At 38.4% G+C, this 21,674-nt stretch overlaps 1 protein-coding gene across 1 annotated transcript in view; it reads left to right on the top strand.

Moving 5' to 3' along the window:
- UBE3C (ubiquitin protein ligase E3C) overlaps positions 1-20,225 on the top strand; it is a 62,682-nt gene extending 42,457 nt beyond the window's left edge. The window contains exons 19-23 of the mRNA XM_068146016.1: positions 5,654-5,866; positions 11,562-11,750; positions 11,848-11,914; positions 12,396-12,526; positions 18,497-20,225. Coding sequence (XP_068002117.1) covers positions 5,654-5,866; positions 11,562-11,750; positions 11,848-11,914; positions 12,396-12,526; positions 18,497-18,667 — 771 coding nt within the window. The 3' untranslated portion in view covers positions 18,668-20,225. The remainder of the gene's footprint in view (positions 1-5,653; positions 5,867-11,561; positions 11,751-11,847; positions 11,915-12,395; positions 12,527-18,496) is intronic.
- Positions 20,226-21,674: the final 1,449 nt, after the last annotated feature.

Consider the following 21,674-nt stretch of genomic DNA (forward strand, 5'->3'; position numbering starts at 1 on the left):
TAGGCATGGAATTAGTAGTACTAGTACAAAGAGGAGTTAATTTGCATAAAGTTTCTGTTTCATTCATTTCAGTTACCCTGCACATAATTTTGTAGACTCAGCATTTTGCTTAAAAGCATGTTAGCTGATGATCATTTGTCTCAGAATATCCTGAATCATCTGAAATTGAATCAAAACAGGAATTTACCATGGGAAGTGACATGCTCTTTTAATTATACATTTACAGTGCAGAGACATGATCATAAGAAAGTAAAACTGATACCTTATGGATGCTATTTCATGTTTTGTGAATGTAGATGTAAACTAATCTGAATGTGTTCTGTGATGTAGCTATTCAGCTTGAGAATTCCTTTGTGTACGGGTTTGTTTAACATCAACCAATTATATTATGATTACAAATAGCTATGTTAGTACTAACCTTGTAAATATATGTCCAGCACTAAAAGACTACTGAAATGTGGTATTTTTAACTCCCAACTTGTTAGGAAGGAAAAGTGTGTATTGATGGATGGTTATATTTATTGGGTCATAATGTATTTAAATTTTCTTTAATGCATATGTTAGTGATTGTTTACCGTGACAAAGTGCATAGAGGTCTCTGCAAGGAGTTTTGCGTGGAAAGAATTACCTCATGTCAGTGGGCACTCCTCAATTAAAAGTTCCATTAGCAGATGATTCTTGCTTCTGGTTTGTGTACTGATTGCATTTTATTGCCTCTAAATCAGGTTCCTAGACAGGGAATAAATAAACAGTTAAGAGTGTGTGGTAATGGTATCCTGATCTTTCTTCATGGCTGGGAACACCTATGTCCATTTCAATCAATTAGGTTTGGAATATTTACTGAAATACTTTATTCTATTTGAACTGTCTTCAAAATGTACTCATTTCACTGCTATTAAAATATAAATTTGTCTTAGAAGCATATCCACAGGTTGGTTATATAGTAGTAAATGTTTCATTTTTTTTCAGAAGAACGTGAATGAATAGATGTTTTCCTTTTGTCTTCAGGTCTTACTAAATTATGTTTAAATTTGAGACAAGAAAAATCTATTAAGCCTTTACTGGAACTTCAGTAGTGAATGATAACTGTCAGTTATTCAGTGCATCCACAGGTATCTCTAGTCCTTCCCTTTCCCATCATTCCAAATCCCCTAGATGACATTGACAGCAATTTATGTTGTACATATGGTGTAAGAGATAACTGTTCCTACTAAAACACAAAGAAAATACTCAGATGTTGAAATGATGGTTTTCTGCAAGTACCTGTATTTCTGAAGCACTCTATTTTGGTAATAAAAATTCTTGTGATTAAATGAAATATGACTTAAATTGGCTTGAGGTCATCATATTCGAGCTGCTCCAAAAGACTCTGGAGATGGATCCTTACTTTTTCATGGTAATGTGTTCATGAGACTGTCATGAGCTTGTTTTGTGCTTATCGCACACCAGCCATCCAAGTCAGGTATTGCCAGGGACTGCAGTGAATTGAACAGGCAGACACTTCATCCCAGTCTTGCTTCCTCAAGTCTTTAGAACTTCTGTGAACTTACACTTACTGACCCTTCAAATTCCCAGCGAATGGGAAATCAGAAGTAATGCCAATTTACAAAAGGATTTATTTTTTCTGGAGGAAAGAGAAAAATGAAATCTGAGGATACTGACACTGCCGCAACAGGGGTCAATAAAGCTTTCTCAGAAACCTAATTATAGGAATATAGGTGTGGAATTTTGGGCTCTTAATTTTCTGAAAGATGGAGAAGTCATGCAGTATTTGAACAAAAGGCACACTATGAATTTTGGCAGGCCTGTAGGGAAGATATTGTAGCAGATTTTCCATCACTACAGTGAGATGAATGAATCTCTGCTATTGTGGAGCTCAGAGAAATGAGAATGACTGAAAGTTACCAGGTAGGTGCATTGCATGCACCTGAAAGAATTAGTTTTCTTTATTCATACAGATGTTAGGAACAATACCAATTTGGTTTTGCTCACCTTAAAGCACATTATTAAGTGTATCTGTAACAAATTACTTTGTCTTGAACTTACTAAACATTAGCTTTCAAAATGTTTCAAATTACGAGTGCATGTTAATTTTAATGCAGCTTGTATTTTTAGGGTTCTTTTTTCCATTAGTTTTATCTTTTTCATTGGTGTAGAAAAGGCTGGCCCCAAAGACTTTGTGACTGTGATGAGATATTTCTAGGATATAAATAATAAGGTAGAAGGAAGTTCTAATGGTTTTCCTATTTTTCTATCGTTTTTATTAATGATTCTGTACAGCTTTGAAGATCTATTGCACTCTGTAAGTGCTAAGTATTATTTAATAGTAACTGTTTAAAATGACTGAAATAGAAAGGGTTATGGTCTTGGGGGCTGATTAGAGAAATAACTGAATTTAAACCCAGTCATTTACTCTCTCAGCTCATGAGATGAGTCTTTCTAGGGGTATGACTTTAGCATTGTTTGGATTTTAAAACACAGTTCTAGCTTGTAAAGGATTAATGGCAGGTAGGAGCAATGACTGATCAGTTTTTTTTCCTTAAAAATGATTTTAGTTGAAATAATAAATGACAGAATTAATTGTGGACCTGAAAGTATAAGTAAAGGCATGAAAGCTGCCTCACAGTCAGGGAGGTTTAGTTGGTTCATCTGTGAATTTGTGTACACAATTGGAACCTCAGTCAACTGGTTGTAATCAAAACTTGTTTCGGTTGGAAATGACCTTTAAGATCATTGAGTCCAACCATTATCTAATTCTGCCAAGTCTGGTGCTAAAACATGGCCCTTAGTACCATATCTGTCCTCTACAATGCATAGCTAATTTGTCTGAAGTGTTCTGACTGCTTAATTTCTTTTTTTTTCTGGTTTTAAAACATGGAACAAACTCTTTTCTTTCAAGAGCTATATTCTAAATGGTGTGATCATACTTAAACAATGCCTCATGTGATCATTAAATACTATTGCAATAATTACCATGTGTAGTCCTAGTCAGGTATTACTCTCATTAGGATGAAAACAAGGGGAAAGGTCCCTTGTAGGCTCTGTTGAAGTGTTTGTTCCTCTCCCCTTCTCATCTAAATGTTAGAAACTAGATGTGCAATGTCATATTTGAATGCTGGTTGTTCCATTCATGACTTCCTATCAGGATTGTTTTGCTTCATGTAAATCAGTTTATGGGACTGCAGGATAACACAGTGTAGGTAGGGGCTTGTTACAGTGGTAAGTTCTAGCTCCCCAAGACAGTTCCCTAAGGGAAGGGATAGGAGGAGTGAATCTCCACTTGTGGCCATTTGCTTAGCTGTAATAAGAGAGAAATACCTTTCAGAGTGGACTTCTATGAGCATCTGGCTGCTCGAAGATTGTGCTGCCACTGAAAAAATGGTCCTGCTGTCCCTACCCAGTTTCAGCTGGAGCTGTAATGGTGTAATTTACCCCTTGGAAACAGCACCAAAGTTTATCATGATTTTATTTACCAAAGTTTTAGTGCATTTTTTAATTAAACTTTATTAGGATAGCTTGACTTTCAAAGTAATTAAAACACTGCTGTTTGTCTTGTTTCCAAAAATACTTTGGTTTTAATGTTTCAATCACTTAGCTGAGAGACGGAGTAATTAAAGTTATTCTCAAGTTGCACAATTCAGTTTATTTAAAAATGCTTTATATAGTTTTTAGATGAAGTTATAAATGTTCACTTTGGAACTACCTGAAGATTAATAGTGATGCATTTGAAATGCATTATTTTTTTATTGATTCTTAATGTAGTAAATTACTGAAGTTATTTGGCAGCAAACAGAAATAGCCGGTGATGTTGTTCACATTTATTTTCCTGATAGCGTCACAATTTGCATTAATTGCATTGCAGCTGCACTCACTTATATTAAAAAGCTTCTACTATAATTAATCCTTTTTATTTCAAATCATTTTGGCACAATTTCTAGCAATAAACACTCATAAAAGACAGACACTTGAAAAATAACGTACAAGTTTCTTCAATATACCTATTGCTGTTTTTTCCTGACAGGGAATTATTGATGGGCTTCTAGGATCAAGTGTTGCAAGTGGCTGAGACTTAAGACTGGTTTGAAAAATGTTAAGTGGATTATTTTGCATAAAAAATAGACAGGTTTTGAATTTGTGTAATTAACCTGTGTTTAGAAAATACCTTGATTTATGTCTACATTTGTATTTCAGTTGCATACATTATGGAAATTTAATTTATAATCCATTTAGCTGATGTGATCATAGTTTTTAGTGCTATCATTTATTAGTCCTTGTATATTAAATGCTCTAAAGGCTTAAACCTGCCTTGTGTAAAAAATTGCACCTCTACATTTACATTTTATGAGTCATAGATGGAATTCTATTTTAAATTCGGGTAGCTTTGATGTATTTAAGGAATTACAATGGCTTTATTGTTACTAATGCAGGAACAGCAAACAGTGACCTTACACATTGCAAATTAATGATTTATCCCTCTAGTTTGCTTTTAAAGTCAACTATACAAATGAAGATTTCGACTTCTACACCTTGAATAAATCATACGGCTCTAAATATAATGCACCCTTTGGCTTTGAACTCGTTACTCTGAATTCTTTCTGCAAGGTCTAACTTGCTTCATGGAAATGTTCTTTTAGAAGTTGAGGGAATTGTGTATATTTTTCTTAATGCAATTGTTGGAATATCATTGAGTGATTACAGCTACATTTAGTCTTGTTTCCTTGGGGGTTTTCGTTGGTTTGTTTGGGTTTTGTTCCCCCTTCTCATTGTGCTTCCTTTCCAAAGTATGCAGCAGATTGCAGAGGAATTAAGATGAGACAGAACACTGCTCTTGAATACTGAAAAGTCAAAAATGTTTTGTTGGTGATGCCTTTTCTGATCAGCCTCGCAGTGATGCTAATGATACTGTGAAGATCAGGTTGTCGTTTTTAGAGATGCTGGTGTGGCAAACAAATGGACAAAGGGAAAGGCTATTCACAGACAGCATGTTTCAGAAATGTTGTGTTTTAAAGGCTTTTACTTCTCCTTTTCGCATGCGCTGCTTTTTCTTTCTTGCCTATGGAGTTTTCATCTGTCTGTCCTGAGCTCTCAGCTTGGAAATTAGGATGGTTTGATAATGCCATTAGACATTAGAATTCAGCAAAATACGCAGCAATGAATTTGTATTTTAAAATATACTGGATCTGCATTGTTGTTTTTAAGGGTCAGACTATTTTACATGTAGCAATTGGTGTGAATGGAAAACTGCTGCTCGTGATGATGCTAATGGAGGTAGGGATGCAAGTGCCTTTAGGAAGACATTCTTAATGCAGATGCATTGTGCTTTAGTGACCTTTGCTTTTCTTGCCAATCTGTGCGATTGATACACTTCCTGTTTGTTACTGTACTTCAGACAAGAAGACTCATGACACATAAGCAGCGATCTTACCTTTTAGATCACCACGTAATTAATTTGTAGAACTTGGGAGCTTGGTATTTCACAAGAGTATTCCAGTTTCAGACTTCGGATGGATACCTGGGCTGTTGCCGTATCAGCAGGTCCTATTCAATCACCAAAGGAAGAAGAATTACCAAAAAGTAGAGAAATAGATCATAGCCTTCAGAAATTCTGCACGTACAATAAAAATCTCATGCATTTAATTGCTTTGTTTTTCAGGCTCTTTATGAAAACATGCTGGTGGAGCTGCCGTTTGCCAGTTTCTTTCTCTCTAAACTATTGGGAACAAGTGCGGACGTTGACATTCATCATTTAGCTTCACTAGATCCAGAAATGTACAAAAACTTGCTTTTTCTCAAGAGCTATGAAGGTGATGTGGAAGAACTTGGACTAAACTTCACTGTGGTAAATAACGATCTTGGAGAAGCACAGGTAAGAATGGCTTTCAATTTTTGTTTCCTTTTGTATATGGCTGATGGGTCATTACTACCCCTAATAATTAACGTTTTAACTTACAGATGGTAGGAGAAAACTGTATGGAAGTACTTCCTGGTTTGAAATCTGAATTACAAATGAGAATGATTTAAATGACAGGGACCCTTTATTGTGGGATAAGTGTTGCCTTCTTTAGCTATAATTTGTCCAAGATTTCTGCTTTAACAGCATAAGAGTTGAACTTTACTTTTCTGTCACCCATTTCCTGACATTTTGGAAGACCCTAAAACCTGGATCACATTACAGTTTTAAAACAGTATCATCAGATTTGGAGTTCTTGAATCATACTGAAGGGGAGAGTCAATGATTGCCTGATATAAACCATGTTTCATGTTAAACATATGTCATATGTCATTTTCTCTCTGAGTTATGCTCCCTATGTGAAAACTGGCCTGCACTGTCCTTGGGAAAACACCCCAAAACTGAAATAAAGGCACGTGATTAACATGGATCAAACAGCTCCGCTCTGTTGTACAGTGCTGTACTTGTAGCATCTGGCCTGAGGGACTGATACTGTAGTAGCTCCTGTTTTCGGTTACTAGGTTGCAACGCACACAAAGTGACAGTTTCCAATATAACCCGGGATTTTCTAGGGCAGCAGCATTGGCTGTTGTTTGTATTCTGAAGTAATTAATTTAAATGCACTTAAAGTAATAGTTTTGTTGATTGCAGCTAATACAAATTCAGTTTTGTCTCTAATTAAAAATGGAAAGTAGTCAATATTTCCTGGACAAGTTTCGGTTTCCATTCTTCATACATCTACTCTGTATGCCCTCAAAAATTAGCTACTCAAGTTAGAACATACCTCAACAAATAAGACTGAGAAAAGAGAAATATCTCAGAAATACTCTAAAAGGGGAGATCTAAATTTGAGATGCTGCCAGCTCTACCTCCTGCAGCAAAAACTTGTATAAAGTGACTGTTGCCAAGAAGCTTAATTTGTTTGTTGAAGTTCTCTGAAGGTGGTAGCCAGTATTATCAAGACTTTTGCTTTTTAATTGTTTGGCATAACCTTAAAAGGAAGATTAAATATTATAATGGGTTTCTAAATCACTAAACTCAAAGTAAGTTAAATATTCTGATACTGTTTTGTTATGTTTACACTACCTGTGAACTATTAACCATCTCTTAATGAGACTTCATGTTAGTGTAGTCACCATCTTCTGTGTTTAGGTGCAACGAGTTTTTGTACTTCATTTCATTACCTTAATAAACCTCATGTGGACAAATAGATTTTGTCTGGTATTTGACTTGTGTAACCACTGCATACTAATTAATTGTGTCAAGGTAAAACTAATTCACTTTGGGAAAAGAGCTTAATTTGCACTCCTTGTGTTGAATGTGCATTATCTCTAGTTTTCAGCTAAACAACCACTTTAGTGTCTAATAAATTAGTGCCCAATAAATGCATCATAAATCTGTCCTTGTAAATAGCTATCCTCATGACAGTGTCCATCCAGCAATTGTGGCACAAAAGCATTATCTGCAATGAAAGACACATTGCAAAGGGGCTCCATTGCTCCTGTCAGTAGCAGAAGGTAGAAATTCTATTATCAGCATATTGATTCCAATCCTGTAATGTGCTTTTAGGTCCCATTAAACTATTGTCAAAGTGCGTTCACCAGAAGTTGAAAAAGGTACTTAATAATTTGCACATTAGACCTGCTAATTAGGGAAACTATGCCATCAGCCTTATCTTCCAACCCCAAAGAGCTTTGGCTTTTGATAAAGAGCTATCTAATGCAGTGATACCAGGCTAGATTTTAGCTGTTGGATGTGCTGCATAAACTGGTGGCCAGTGAAATGTCTCATGTCAGCCTGTAGTCAGAGGTGCCTTCAAGTAGTTGTGTATATTGATTTTATTTTTCCTTTTATATTGTAGATTAGATGGTGATTAAATGGTTATAAAATATTCATAATAAGTGTAAGGTTAACAAATTTAAGAGAATACTGCTTTTTTTTCAGACCTTTGTTTCAGTGAGGTAGGTGAGTTCTGTGGCTGTCCAGGGGAAGAGAGGAAGATTCAAATGTGTATTCCTCTTCCTTCAGAAATGTTGGATACTGTACTCCAGTGAGTCTTCTCAAACATTGATAGCTAAGATCACATGGATTGGAGCAGTTGAATAGGATAGGAGACTCCATAATCTGGACTCCATAAATGAAATGTAGAAGCACAAATCCACAATCACTGTAAGTTTCTATGAAATTCACGTAGGGTAGAAGTTGGTGTCAGGACACCTCCTTTAGGTTTTCAAACAGATGTGAATGTCATTGCTGTTAATTGAAAATACTGTGAATCACTAAAAGAGAGTTCTTTTGTCATTAAATTTCCATGAGAGAAAATACTGAAACCTTGAAAATAATTCTGTAAGTTTCTGTCATGGCAACTTCTTTCTTGGGCAGATTTATAACACTTACAGCAAATGCATTCTTAGGCATTCAAATGCAATCTCCTACCTGGAACTCCTGCCCGAACATCTGGAAGGCAGATGGCAGGGAAAGAAAGAAATCTTTAGCAGTGGTGTGAACAAAAGCAACTGGAGTCTAATACAAAAGATAAAATATTTTCATTTGTCCTGAACCCAAGTTTCTGAGAGTCCTTGTCTATTTCTAAGAGTGTTTGTTGAAATTGCATGGCTTAACTCCTTCACGCACAAACCAACAAGATCTGGATGATGGATCTCTTATTCTTTCCTAAACTGTTTCCCACTTTACCCTCTAAATATTCACACTTTTTCTCCATTAGCTTGGGAAGTAATTTGCCACTGGCAGATTTGTGTGAGCTGCAGCTAGCAGTAAGTTTGTCCAAGTATATCTGAGTTTCTGTTAGAGGCATTATGCAATATTTCGGTCCACACCAGTAAAAACTGCCAAGTACCTTTTCTGGAAGATTTTTGAATATATGGGACTTTTCTATCCCATTTTGGTATTTCCCCTTCATTTTGGAAATCTATTTATGAGTATGGAATAGAAACTCAGTTACCTGTGCTATTACTGTAATGATCTGAATGAGTAATGAGCTAAATGATAGGTATGATCTGATTTCTTTTTAGTTGTGTCATTCTGATAGCAAACCAAAGTAATTTTTTCATTTTTCTGTTTGTTTTTTTTTTTAAACTTACACCTACAAAATGGAAGATAACTCTTGTGACACAAGTGTGTGGTGTTCAGTTCTCACCCATCCTGTCTATGCTCATCTTACTATCTCACACCACCTAGTGGCCAAAACTGGATGGATAAAAGTAGGAACACTCAACTGAGTTGTTTTTTATCTTAAAGAAAAGAACTAGTGAGAAAAGGGCATGTAATTTTGCAGTTCTTTGAAACAGAAAATTTGTAAGTGGGCAGATAGCAAAGCATTAGTAGTGTTGATGTCTCAGTGATAGCAAAGCATTAGTAGCGTTGATGTCTTTATTAGCTCTGATCCTGTAACAATAAAGAGGACAGGAATTCAAATAACAAGAGAAAGCTTTCTGATCTTGTTAGGATTTGTGAAAGTGTATATTACAGGAGAAAACCAAAGGAATCTGACTTTGATTCAGTGAAAAAGTCTCTGGAAAGATTAATGAAGTTACTGCCCATAAGTATTAAATCATTGGTATAATTGAGGAGGAAGGAAAGAGCTGGTTAAGCTATAGGACAATATTGAAATAAGAATGGGGTATGAACAAATTTTGCCCATTGGCCTTGATGTGTTCTAGACTGTGTTGTTGCCTGCAGTATCAGAGGAGAAAGCTCAGCACCCCAGGCCCCCTTCTCATCAGATGTTTCACTGTGGTATGAAATATGTCTTATACTTCTGTTAATACTCCTTGTGGACTGTACCAATGAAAGTGTCCTTGCCCTCAGGCCAGTCAATCACACCAGCTGCTGGCCTGTAGCCTCTTTCAGAGTGTCTGGCTGCATGGCATACCAGGTTCCCCAAGGGCTAGACCCCAGAAAAGGCTATCGTGCCTCTTGAGTGCATGGTTTATTTTGAAAGGGACTCACTTGGAAGGGAGCAAGCTAATGTGTGCAGGGTATGAAGCAGAGTCATTTTACTTAATGCTTCAGGGAGCAGGATTTAAGCATAGTCAGTACTCCCTGCGCACAGATGTGGTGGAGTATTGATGATTATTTTTTTTATTGCTGTAGGCAAAAATAAAAGCAAGAAGCTTACTTCCCACTTCAATCCTTCATCTGCAAGACTTATTTTTAACACCTATCGTAATTCAGGTTGTTTTGGCTTATCAGGGAAAGTGGTAAATACTCCATCACATGGGGTCTTTACACCAAGATTGCCTGTCTCTCTAAAAAATGTGTTCTAACTCATCTGTGGATTTATTCAGTTAAATACAGGAATATCTAGACAGAGTCCTCTGTCCTGTGTTGTCTGAGAGGTCAGATTCACAGATGGTAATGTTCTCTTTTGGCCTTAAAAAGCTATGTGTCAAGTTAAAATCTGAAGGCTCCAAAGCACTGTGAATTTTTAATCTCACCATTTTGCACTTTGCTTAGTACTGGAACAGGTCACGTTAGTATGTAGCATGTTACAAAACAAGCTATTTATGTTTAAATGTCTGATCATTACTGCAGACTGGAAACAGCTGAGTCTAGAGTGTAGAAAAGCAAACCCTTTTTCAGAAAGTGTCGATGTCTACACTTCTCAGTGTTTTAAATCCTCCTCTTAGTGCTCTAATAATACCAGTTAAACTGTGTCTCAACCAAATTAACCTGATGTAGTAGAGCAGAATAGGTAAAGGTCTTTAATGTTGTACAAATGATTATCACTGGTTCTAATTTACATCTTGGTGCAATTACATTATCTTAAGTTTTCCATTAATAGTTCTTTGATGCTGAGGTGCCTTGGTGTACTTGAAGGACAAAAGTGAACTTTCTCAGTAGCAATATAAAGTTTAGGCTTGATTTTTTTTTTTGTTTGTTTGTTTATTTGTTGTTGGAGGTTTTGTTTATTTTTTCTGTTGTTGAAAGTACTGAGCATCTATAACTTGGATTTTCAACAGCAGGAATTGTGAATGCCTATTATTCTGTAAACTAGAGTTTCATTTTGACTTGGCAGACACTGCTTTTACGATAATGTGGTCCTGCAGCATTCATGATCACCAAACAGTTGGAGGAGAGCCTAGCCAGTCATGCATGGCTTTTCTAATCCAACTGGAAGGAGGCTGTGTGAGCTCTGTGCTTGTGAAAGCTTCTTTCTTTTCCGGGGCACTTACTAGCATCAGTGAAACTAGGGGGAAACTTGCCAAGGGGAAGATTTTCACTGAAGTTTGTCTGACTCGAAGTGGTGAATTTAGTATTACACATGATCCTCCTATAAAAGTGCTCTGACTTTGCCAGATCCTCTTTCTGGTAATAAACCATGGGGCCACAAACTCAGCTGCATCAGCAGCTGGCGGTCTAGGTCTAAAAATGGGATGCCATAGAATGTGCTGTTTTGAATAAACAGGAGATCCTTTATACCTTTACTTCTTGTCATACTCTCTTTATCTTGTACTGAAGTGAATGTTTCTGAGTATTCTAGTACACTTCAAAGGGACATCACTTGCTAGAATGTTTTGCAGTTCAATTTTACAGCTACAGCACACAGAACTAACGTTTCCCAAGATGACGAAAATGGTTATGTTTATAGGTGGTTGAGCTGAAGCCAGGTGGAAAAGATATTCCTGTCACCAGTGCGAACCGCATCGCCTACATCCATCTGGTGGCAGACTACAGGCTAAACAAACAGATTCGACAGCACTGCCTTGCTTTCCGTCAGGGACTGGCCAATGTTGTCAATCTTGAGTGGCTTCGGATGTTTGATCAGCAGGAAATACAGGTACGTCTGCTTCAAACTGCAGAGAACAGTTACTTTACACAGAAATAACTACCAAGTTTTGCCTGTAACCTAACTGTCTAATTGCCTTCACTGTTAGGTTCTGATTTCTGGTGCCCAGGTTCCTATTAGTTTGGATGACCTTAAGTCTTTCACAAACTATTCAGGTAAGCATATTTTACTGAAATTAAAAAAAAAAAAGAGGGCATTATGACTGACTGAGGAATAAATAAATGTATTTTTTTTAACCTAGCATTAGAAAATGTGGGGTCATTTAAATGTATGCTTTTTATCCTAGCATTAGAAACATGTGGGGTCATTCTTGCGAACTTTAGTTGTTAACTTTGGCCAAACTCTTCAGACAGGTGTGAATTTGAGGTTGGGTAAAATGATAATCAGTAATTTAAATAATCAAATAGGCTTCATTGAAGAAGAATGCTGTTAAGAAGTTGAGGTAGCCATAGGTAAGCATTGAATGAGGAACTCAAAATGCAGTAATCAGAGATCTATAGATACCGGAAGTCAGCAGTGTAAGCCTGCTGGCTGCAGTATTTTCCCTGAGCTTTTCAAGATTGATGCTATGTTTCTGCAGAATTTATTTCTTGCATAAAACCACTCTACCTATAAATCATTTCAATTTCATTATAGGTGGCTACACAGCAGACCATCCTGTAATTAAAATATTCTGGAGAGTTGTAGAAAGTTTCACTGATGAAGAGAAACGCAAGCTACTCAAGTTTGTAACGAGCTGCTCTCGACCACCTCTTCTGGGGTTTAAGGTATGTATGTCTTCCCAGCTTCTGGGCAAGTTTGTGTAAACACTGCACATGATGATACAAGCTTTTCTTGTCTGTAGAAATCTACAGTACTTGAAAGATAAATGCTACAAGAATTTCTTCTCATATGTAGGAACTGGGCTGTTTCATGTGACAATGTCTTGGAGGTGACACATGATAAAGTTGACTAGTGAAAAATGAACCTCCCCCCCCTTCCTCTTCCATACATGTAACTTGGAAATCTATTTGATTCTTCTTCTCTTCATGAATTAAAATTGGTCCTAGAATTTTCTAACTTTTGATGGTTTTCATAAGCATTGTTTTCCTCTGGAATACAAACAAGAGACTCCACTATTGAAGTCACAAGGTCTCAGACACAGATCTCTAACACTTGAATGATTTAAAAGACACAGAAGTGTCTGTGGGTTGTCGTGCAGTAGTATGTTAGAATTAGAATAAACCTTTATTAGAATTAGAATAAACCAAACCAGGTTGGAAGAGACCTTCAAGATCATCGTGTCCAACCCATCAACCAATCCAACCCACCCAAACAGCTAACCCATGGCACCAAGCACCCCGTCAAGTCTCCTTCTGAACACCTTCAATGACGGCGACTCCACCACCTCCCCGGGCAACCCATTCCATAGCGCAATCACTCTTCCTGTATAGAACTTCTTCCTAACATCCAACCTGAACCTCCCCTGGCGCAGCCTGAGACTGTGTCCTCTTGTTCTGGTACTGGGTGCCTGGGAGAAGAGACCATCATCAGCCTGTCTACAACCTCCCTTCAGGTAGTTGTAGAGAGTGATAAGGTCACCCCTGAGTCTCCTCTTCTCCAGGCTAAGCAGCCCCAGCTCCCTCAGCCTCTCCTCATAGGGCTTGTGTTCCAAACCCCTCACCAACTTTGTTGCTCTTCTCTGGACTCGTGGTTCAATTGATAGGAGTGATGAAAGAATATTCTCAGGAACTTAAGCAGCTGACCTTTTTTTTTTCCCCAGGCTGCAGAGCAATTTTGAAATGAAAGAATTGTTTCTGGTGCCACATTCTGCAGGGAGGCATAAGCATGGTCCTTTTCCCTTGACTTCTCTATCCTCTAATGCTGCAACTTCACATTCTCTTTTCTCTGTAATTCTTTTATTTATTTTCCTGTTTCTTTGTCACCTACTATGGGTATGCAGCACTGCCATTGTGTGTGGTAATTTAAACCTCCCTTTGGTGCAGCCATTGTATAAGCCTCTGTGCAGTCTCACAGAATCTCACAGGCTGTGAGGTGCCATTGGCATGTGGATGGGCAATGTATCCTCAATATCTATAATCTATAACTCAGTTACATTCCTTTTATAGGCATCTAGGAGAGGAGTTGTCTTGTTCAGTGAGTAATTTGTCTGACTGTTCCACATGTCTGCTTCAGGGTGAAATGAATCATGTCTTAGACACCACAAAACATACTAGCTGGATCCTCTTTAACACTAAAGAGTGTCCAGGGTGACTAGGTTTGGATACAGAGAGTGTAGTGATGGCTGTTAAATCACTTGAATCTGGTCTAGAGTATTCATTGATTGATGGGTGTGATTGATTATTTAAAAGCCTGCAAGCATTTCTCCCAAGTCTGTGTGAATATCACTGTACAGTACTCTAGCTACAAACAGGAATTTTTGGGACAGTGGGAAGAACAATTAGAAAGCGGGGATGAGACCAAGATGGAACACTGCACATCAGTCATGTGATGGAGGGAGAATTGGGAAACAGTTGTGTGGAAACAAAGTAGACAGAAGGACAGGAGGAAATGCAGATGTAGCTACCCAGCTTTTTGGTAGCCAGTGTGACATTTGAAAGGATGGAGGAAGTGAGTCAAAAATGAAAATACTACAGCTGACAGAGACACATTGGAAAGAGGCCAAATACAAAAAGCTAAAGTTTGTGTGTGTGCTTGGGAGATAGGCTACAACTTGACTTTTGACATACTTGGCTAGGAAAAAATGGAAGTAAAATAGTCATGATAGCAATACGTTAGAAGATTAGGTTCACTTAAAACGGCCGTGTGAGCTCAGCCATGTGAGCAACAGGATTGGAAACAGAAAGCAGAGTGAGAAGGCATTACTGCTGCATTGCTGGGCAGCCCTGAGCAGGAACTGGGTCAGTACTTGTATGGTGCTTAGAGTAGTATCTTGTTAAGATGGATTTACCAGCAAACCATGGGTTTGCCAGGAAACATTGGCCAGAAAAGGAAGTGGGTAGCTGGCGTTATCAGCAGTAATGTCTTGCCAACCTGTGGCAGCCTGTGGTTGTTTAGGGCTTTGAAAGTGAAGAGTGTGAAGCTGCAGGAGTGCAGCCAAATAACTGTCTGACTATATTTGTGTTGATGGTAGACATTAACACAAGCAATCTTCCAAATTTGTTTACAGTTTTAATATGCATGCTGAGTTTTTCTGAGGGGAACGCAGTTTCTGGTTTGCACTGTGAAATCTTCTGTGTGCTTTCTGTTGTGGAAACTTCACATTTTCAAGTTACTGCATGTTAATGTAAGATGGGCAGAGTCCAGCAGCATGAGATTGATTTAACACATCTTAAGTGCAGGGTTCTACACATTGGCCACAACAACCCCATGCAGTGCTACAGGCTGGGGTAAGATTGGCTGGAGAGCAGCCAGACAGAAAGGGACCTGGGGGTACTGGTTGATAATAGGATGAACATGAGCCAGCAGTGTGCCCAGGTGGCCAAGAAGGCCAGTGGCATCCTTGCCTGTATCAGGAACAGTGTGGCCAGCAGGAGCAGGGAGGTCATTCTGCCCCTGTACTCAGTACTGGTTAGGCCACACCTTGAGTACTGTGTCCAGTTCCGGGCTCCTCAGTTTAGAAAAGATGTTGAGTTGCTGGAATGTGTCCAGAGAAGAGAAACAGGGCTGGTGAGGGTTTTGGAGCACAAGCCCTATGAGGAGAGGCTGAGGGAGCTGGGGTTGCTTAGCGTGGCGAAGAGGAGGCTCAGGGCAGACCTTATTGCTGGCTATAACTCCCTGAAGGAAGGTTGTAGCCGGGTGCGGGTTGGTCTCGGTCTCTTCTCCTAGACAACCTGTGACAGAACAAGAGGACACAGTCTCAAGCTGCACCAGGGGAGGTTTAGGCTGGATGTTAGGAAGAAGTTTTTCATAGAAAGAGAGATTGGCCATTGGAATGGGCTGCCCAGGGAGGTGGTGGAGTCACCATTACTGGAGGTGTTTGGGAAGAGACTGGATGGGGTGCTTGGTGCCATGGTTTAGTTGATTAGATGGTGTTGGGTGATAGGTTGGACTCACTGATCTCAAAGGTCTTTTCCAACCTGGTCTGGTCTATTCTACTTTATTTATTCTAAAATGTCTTGGCATTCATAGCATACAGATAACACAGTCTAGCTCGACATCATTTAAAAATTTTAACTTTCACTGCCAGAATCAGGCTCAGAATAACATTCACTAAAGCTAATTAATGTTTAATAAGTTTAATGCTTGTGATTGTTACAGACAAAAAAAAATAAAATCATTAAAGTCTGGTTGAAAATTGTTAAGTTCCAATCAGGTCACATAATAAATTGATGATACTTTTCTCTTCCAAACTATTGCAGTTTCCCGCTGCACGGTACTTAATTATGCAACAAATGGTGCCCTTGCCGTGACATTTCAATGTAGGACTTCATTTTTCCATTTTTAAAGCTAAAGTAGGGGAATTCAATTAGCATTTTGAAGGGAACACTAAAAATGCAGCATTTTAGCCATTAAATACTTTTAAGGCATCCATTTGAACAATAATTTAGCTTAGAATCTCATTGACCTATTGCCTCTGGAGCTGGGATTTCCCCCCCTGGTTCTAAAGTCAGAACCATTTTAACTCAGGCAAGTGTTAGATAAAATGGAATACTTTCTTGCCAGCAAAAGCAGTGCTTTAGAGGTAACAAACAAATATATTTGTTACTACACTCTTTCTCAGAAGGGGAAAAAAGAAACATATTTAAAAACAAATATTACATACAATATGTCTTAAAAGTCTGTTCCTCAGCTCAGTAGTTACTACATCAGAAGAATAATCCAAATAACAGCTGAGTGTCCAGAGAAGGGCAACGAAGTTGGTGAGGGGTTTGGAACACAAGCCCTGTGAGGAGAGACTGAGGGAGCTGGGGTTGCTTAGCCTGGAGAAGAGGAGACTCAGGGGTGACCTTCTTGCTCTCTACAACTACCTGAAGGGAGGTTGTAGACAGGCAGATGTTGGTCTCTTCTCCCAGGCACCCAGTACCAGAACAAGAGGACACAGTCTTAGGCTGCACCAGCGGAGGTTTAGGCTGGATGTTAGGAAGAAGTTCTATACAGAGAGAGTGATTGCCCATTGGAATGGGCTGCCTGGGGAGGTGGTGGAGTCGCCGTCATTGGAGGTGTTCAGGAGGAGACTTGATGGGGTGCTTGGTGCCATGGTTTAGTTGTTTGGGTGGGTTGGGTTGGTTGATGGGTTGGACGTGATGATCTTGAAGGTCTCTTCCAACCTGGTTTATTCTATGTATTCTATGTGTCTTTGTCATTGCTCTACGAAGCATCAGATATAATTTCTTTAAATACAGATTGATCTTTCTTTGGAGAATATGAAGTACCTCTTGAGTCAGAGTTCTAGACCATAGTAGTGCCAATACTTGCTTAATTTGACACCTGACCAGATGCTCTGTTCGTCTTCAAATTGATAGATTTAGGCTTGCTGAAAGATTCTTTTAGAGATAAACTCCTTCAGGGCAAGAAGGGCTGTTAGCATTGTGTTAGACAATAGAAAATGTAATATATTGTGGTGAGGAGATGGAAGATGAGGAGAAGGAAGGCTTGAGGTGAGGAGAAAGTCCTTCACAGAGAGAGTTGTTAGCCATTGGAATGTGCTGCCCAGGGAGGTGGTGGAGTCACCGTCCCTGGAGGTGTTCAAGAGGGGATTGGATGTGGCACTTGGTGCCATGGTTTAGTTAGTCATGAGGTGTTGGGTGACAGGTTAGACTTGATGATCTTTCAGGTCTTTTCCAACCTTATTGATTCTATGATTCTGTGTTTGGTCATTGTTTTGGTTTTTTTTTGTTACATCAGGAAATTGGGTACTACAGCTTCTCCCCCCCCACCCCCTTATATCTGGTCACTTACCCATTTTTCCTCACAGAATCACTTTAACATGACAAGTGAATGCTCAGGTAGAATTTGTGCATAAAACTGGAATATTTCTAGACTCTAATAGAAGAATGTTGTAGCTGCCATTGCACATCATTTCATTAGCTAGAGCAAAATTACCTTTGGGATTTTTGTGTATATAGGAACAATGCCCTCCCTATCTCCAAAGAAAATAGCAAATTATAATTCTCATCAGAAGACACATTTTTATACAGTGACAAACGTGATGTGTCATTCAAACACACCAGAACATCATTTTCCATTTACCTCTGTTGCTGCAAGGGGTTTGATGTTCCTCGTGTTCAGCACGTGTTTCATTGTCAGGAACCTTCAGTATACCAGGAAACCATCATGCTTCTGCAGAATATGTGGGACCCAGGGGCTTTTGGGAGCCTTTCTAAGGAGAGTCTGAAGTTGTGAATCCCAGTTCTGTATCCCAAACACAACAATTTTTTGGTGTGCTGTATTACTTTTTCTGTTTTGTGTTTCTCTGGTTTTGTACCATCATACATTTGCAGTATGGAGTGTGTGAGCAATAACAAATTATTGCTTATTTCCTTAGAAGCAAATCAACTGCTTTGTGTTTTACAAATCAGTGGATCTTGGTGGGGACAAGGTAGAGAGAAGCACTACACAGTTCAAGAGTGCTTTTGGGGCCACTAGGAATGAGAGCAAATGCCATTTGTGTATGTCATTGTGACAGGTTTCATCTAATAATTTATTTCCTAGAAATTGATGCCAGTTGATATGGGGTAGCTTTTGCCTTGGATGTATTTTTTTAATATGTTTCTTTTTTTTTCTGTCATTTTCAGGAGTTATATCCTGCATTTTGCATTCACAATGGAGGATCTGATTTAGACAGGCTACCTACTGCCAGTACCTGCATGAACTTGCTGAAGCTTCCTGAGTTTTATGATGAAAACCTTATGCGAAGCAAGCTTCTTTATGCCATTGAATGTGCTGCTGGATTTGAATTAAGCTGAGTCAAACTGATGCTTATTTGAAGATCTGCAGAGGAACTAACCAGTGCCTACTCTATAAGCAGCACCCATACCCAAGCAATTTTAAGGGAATTCTGTCTAGGTTTCTGCAGCTCTTGTGTCTTATCAGATGCCCTCAAATAGGTTTCATTTTTAAACACAATTTCTTAGTTAGCTTTCATTAGGTAATACTACATTGACACTGCTTTATGATTCAAAACAATGAATGCTGTGTGCAGTGTGGCTGTGTTCCGTGTTTATGCAAAGGAAGAGCACATGTAAAGAAGAGTGTCATCTCAGTGAAATTAACCAAAGATGAAGCTTTGGCTTTGTGCTGTTCAAACATAAATAATTTCACAAACTGGCAATAAAATTGTGTACCATGCAGCACATTGGGATGAGACAGGGCTAACATCCTGTAATTAATCTTTTAGATGGAAGCAAAGCAGATGTTTGCAGATATCCCAGAGCTGAGAAGATGAAAATGCTCATTTCTGATAACCTAACGTCTTTACTTACATTGTAGAATTGTTTACAAATCATAGTTGTTGCAGAACTGATTTTATTTTATTCTACCTTCCCTCAAGGTGGTAGGCACTGAGATAAAATGTTTATAATACTCCATTTGTGCTTTCTGAAATACTTGGAGAAATTGGAATTGCATTAAGTTCAACCTTTGGCTGCATCATTATCACTTGAACACTGTTGTGAATGGGTGTGACTATCCATGCGTGCTCTGTTCTGTTTCTGTCTTTTGTGCCTGTACAGACTTCTGCTTTTCTTAAACAAATGTATCAGGCTCCTGTTGCATACACAGTACATACAAAAGTCATCACTTTGGAAAAGAATAATACATGTAACAACCATTAAAATTATTTAAACCAAAGTTATCAGGCTTTATCTTTTATATTTGAAGCCTGTGGTGGTCACATTCCTTTCCCCCGTCATTTCTTTCCATATCTATGCTGTAGACACTAGTCAAATTCTTTCCTGTTTTGGTTTTTGTTTTTCCTTTTCTTTTTTAGTTTGGTGATTAAACAGCTTTTATCTCCATCTGCCTGCAGTATTTCTGCTAAGAAAAGTAGGTGGAAATATGCTGCTTAATATAATTTGATATCTGGGGGAAAAATAAAACTTGTTTTCACGTGGGAGGAACCGATCCTCTAGTAGCAGGCACATCACTGGCTGTTCATGTGCAAGCTGCAGTCAGTTTAAAAGTGGAATTATAGTTCAAACTGCAAAGATTCATAGGTGCATCCCTCTGGGCTTTAGTTGTATACTTTAAATCATCAAAATTTGCAATCAAATTTGTATTCATCTCTTATGCAAAAAAAAAAAGAACAAGAAAGTATTTTGCTGTTGCTGGGAGCTGTGTTGGATTTCCTATTTAATAAGCAGTAACTAGCAATATCCTTTTAAATGTGGGGAAATGGAGTGATTTTTAAGATGTTTACTAGTAACCATATAAAAATGTATAATTTCTTAATTTGGGTAATAAATGAAGTGTTAAAATGCTATTTGTAGTCTCGATGTACAGAAATAAAACGATTGGTTTTCTTTTTTGGTTTTGCTTTAGGCTTTTTATTTATGTTAAATGTTCCGTGCCCAAGCTAGTCTTTTACCTCCAAATTCTTTTCTTGTATATTTTTCTACATAAATTATGAACTTTGTAAAGAAGTTGAAAAAAGAGATCAGTAATAGTAGAACCGCCGCCGCCTCCTCCTCCTCCTCCTCCTCCTCCTCCTTGCAAAACCCGAACACTTCTTTTAGATAGCATTATTTATTTTGGAACCTAATGCTTTAGATATTCTGAAATTATTTTTTGATTCCATTATTTTGCTACACTGGGCAGCGGTGTATTCTGTATTTTGTAAAGTTAAATTTTCTATTTAATATTTGTAGTTTGGAGGTGGTGTTGGGACACACGCCAGGCAATCATGAGCGGTAACGTCCACTTTCTGCCTCGGTACAAGGAGACAGTGCACGCTGTTCCTGTCTGATACTGTGAATGCAAGTTCAGCGGGGAAGGTAGGCTGGGGGAGGTGTGAGCTGCAGATGGGTGTAGTCTTCTAAGGGCAAAAATCACACAGCTGTGGAAGACTTCAGTGGAGAATTCCAGCTCTGCTGAGGATATTTGGTATTTCTTCAGTATGTAGTACTCTGTGATCTTGTTTTGTATATTCTGTACGTTGTGTGAAATTCTGACATACTGAAGGCAGTGGGGTTGTAGCCCAGATTTCATTCTGCAGGTGGTCAGTTGGAAACCTGTGCTGCAGGAGCTGACATCAGCATCCAGACCGCAATAAGAAGCGGGTTGGGCTTTCCTTTGGCAATGGCTGCTTTCACCTCTGGCTGTAGCTGTCGTCTTATAGTCAGGATGGAGTCCCTGCTTTTCAATGATCTCTTGATGGATATTTTAAGGAACAGGAGATAAAGGTATGAGAAATAATATAGTTAGTCACGTATTGAAGAGCTGGGTGGTCTAAATGGTCTCTCACAGCTCTTAGGTAGCAAACATGGTTTATATATGAAAATGGATTTTCTGTTTTTCAAAAGAAGCGCGAACTCTCCTGGTTGTGATGCTCCCAGAGTTTAGGTAGGCAGAAGCAGGAAGCACTTTGCATGCAAGTAACTTGAAGTATTGTAGATTTTGCTCATCAGAGTTACAGCACTAATAATTCTTGGTTTGGAGTTGTTCTCTGTGCAAGACAACTCTTCCTTGAAGTCAATTCCTGTACTTCAGTGTTTGGTCTTCCTAGTTCAGTACTTGCCTTTTGAGAAATGAATGACAGCATTTTCCCTTTGGGTTTTGTTTTAAAGTAATTTTTTGGTTTGTAATTTTGTAACCTTTTGAAAATGTTTCTGTCATGGTTTATCTTTACAATGGAAGAGGTCACAAATTCTTCATCTTTCAGAGTTAAAAGACACAAAAGCAGAATAAAAAAAAAATATATATAATAAATGAGCAGTTGGTCTCTTTCTTGGTGAGAATTTTTCCAAGTGTGGCTTT

This window comes from Melanerpes formicivorus, unplaced genomic scaffold (assembly GCF_026170545.1).
Source record: "Melanerpes formicivorus ecotype bairdi unplaced genomic scaffold, bMelFor1.0.p_v2 SCAF_13, whole genome shotgun sequence".
Lineage (NCBI taxonomy): Eukaryota > Metazoa > Chordata > Aves > Piciformes > Picidae > Melanerpes > Melanerpes formicivorus.